Source organism: Mustela lutreola, chromosome 1, assembly GCF_030435805.1.
Source record: "Mustela lutreola isolate mMusLut2 chromosome 1, mMusLut2.pri, whole genome shotgun sequence".
In the NCBI taxonomy this organism is placed as follows: Eukaryota; Metazoa; Chordata; class Mammalia; order Carnivora; family Mustelidae; genus Mustela; species Mustela lutreola.
In genome coordinates, this window is record NC_081290.1 from 273,519,800 (window position 1) to 273,521,858 (window position 2,059).

Consider the following 2,059-nt stretch of genomic DNA (forward strand, 5'->3'; position numbering starts at 1 on the left):
AAGCTGGATGATGACATGATTGAAAGATTGAATTTTACACATATTACTGCCTGTAGTGTGGCTGATTGAACAGGTGTCTGGGTGAGATATGAGGCAGGAGAGAACAGCTATGGTGTTATTGGAGCAGCCATCAGATTATTTTGCTAATTGATCTAAGTCTAGTGCTGAGAACTATGATTGGGGTATTGTAGGTGTGCAGAATGTTCTGGAATAAATGGATGGATGCATGGATGAAAGTTAAGGAACAAGATTTGACAAGGTGTGTTGATGAATTTTGAAATTATGAGATGGATTAGTAAAGGGAGAAGTCAAGAATTACTTACTCCCATGTTTGTGGTGGGTGTTGGAGGAAATACAGAACGGGGGCAAGTTGAGTTGGGGTTGAGATGAGGAAGTCAGTTTTTGAGGAGATGCCCGTGTGCATTGCAAAGTGCAACTGGGAATTGAAAATTTGACTCTAAAAAAGCCAACTACAAAAAATATTTAGGGAAATTATTTTCCCATAAGTGGTTATTTTTAATAAACTAAAATTTATATAAATTACAGTTTTTGTTACCAAAAACCCCCTGAAGATATTTTCAGTCAGAAAATAGAATTCATTCCCATTGGTTAAAATGCAAGAGATGTAACATTTTAGGAGTTGTTTATTTTTTCTGCTACTTAACTTTGTACTTAGTCAAAATTATTAATTAGATATGCAGAAAATGATTTGTATTATTAGTAGGTTCCTGCTTTGAGACTCAGGATTTGGGATAATGCTATTCCACAAACACTGATTTCCCCCAACTTTCTGAAATTTCTTGAAAGAGGTAGTAACAAATTATTCTTGGTGAATCTCTCTTCACCCAAGTCCTTGCTATAGCTCAGGATTCATGGATAGTCCACGAAACATCACGGAATTTTTCATGCTGGGACTCTCACAAAACTCTGTGGTGCAGAGAGTTTTATTTGTATTCTTTTTGATCGTCTACCTTGTCTCTGTTGGAGGCAACCTACTTATCATGACCACCATTATCATTAGTCCCACCTTGGGCTCCCCTATGTACTTTTTTCTCTCATGCTTGTCTTTTATTGATACTTGTTATTCCTCATGTATGACTCCAAAACTCATTGCTGACTCCTTGTATGAGGGGAGAGCCATCTCTTTTGAGGGCTGCCTGGCTCAATTCTTTGTTGCCCATTTACTGGGAGGAACTGAAATCATCCTGCTCACAGTCATGGCCTATGACCGCTATGTAGCCATCTGCAAACCCCTGCACTACATGACCATCATGACCAGGCATCTTTGTGCCCTGCTGGTGGGCGTGGCTTGGCTGGGAGGCTTCCTGCATTCACTGGTTCAGCTCCTCTTGGTCCTTCAGCTGCCCTTCTGTGGCCCTAATGTGATCGATCACTTTGTCTGTGACTTGTATCCATTGCTAGAACTCGCCTGTATGGACACTTATGTCATCGGTGTGCTGGTGGTCGCCAACAGTGGTGTGATCTGCCTGTTGAACTTCCTCATGCTGGCTGTCTCCTACATTGTCATTCTGCATTCCTTGAGGTGCCATGGTGCAGAGGGGAGACGCAAAGCCCTGTCTACCTGTGGGGCCCACTTCACTGTTGTTGCTCTGTTCTTTGTGCCTTGCATATTTATTTATATGCGGCCATCGTCTACTTTGTCCATAGACAAAATAGTGGCTGTGTTTTATTGTATTTTGACACCCATGTTCAACCCCCTGATTTATACACTGAGAAATGCAGAGGTAAAAAATGCCATGAAAAATCTATGGAAAAAATGAGCAGTTGTGGATAGAGGATACAGGCACAGCAGGGAAAGAAATAACCAGTCATTCTCAATAAGAATTCATGTTCTCATGATGAGAGCTGAGAGACTATAAAAATTTTCAGGATAAAACTGATTTGAATGCTTAAAATTATGTCTAATCTGTTCATATCCTATGTTACTGACCAGACAAATTATTATATGCAACTTAAATTTCTTCTTAACAGTTTACACTAAATTGCAGGACATGAAAGCACCATCTCTTTCTCCCTCACCTTTTTCTGAGATGGATCC

General features: G+C 40.2%; 1 protein-coding gene across 1 annotated transcript; it reads left to right on the forward strand.

Annotated features, from left to right (window-relative positions):
- Positions 1–872: 872 nt before the first annotated feature.
- Positions 873–1,781, forward strand: LOC131822209 (olfactory receptor 4C3D). Its single transcript, XM_059158668.1, has one exon. It carries the CDS (start codon positions 873–875, stop codon positions 1,779–1,781), a length of 909 nt encoding a protein of 302 aa, XP_059014651.1.
- The last annotated feature ends 278 nt before the right edge of the window (positions 1,782–2,059 follow it).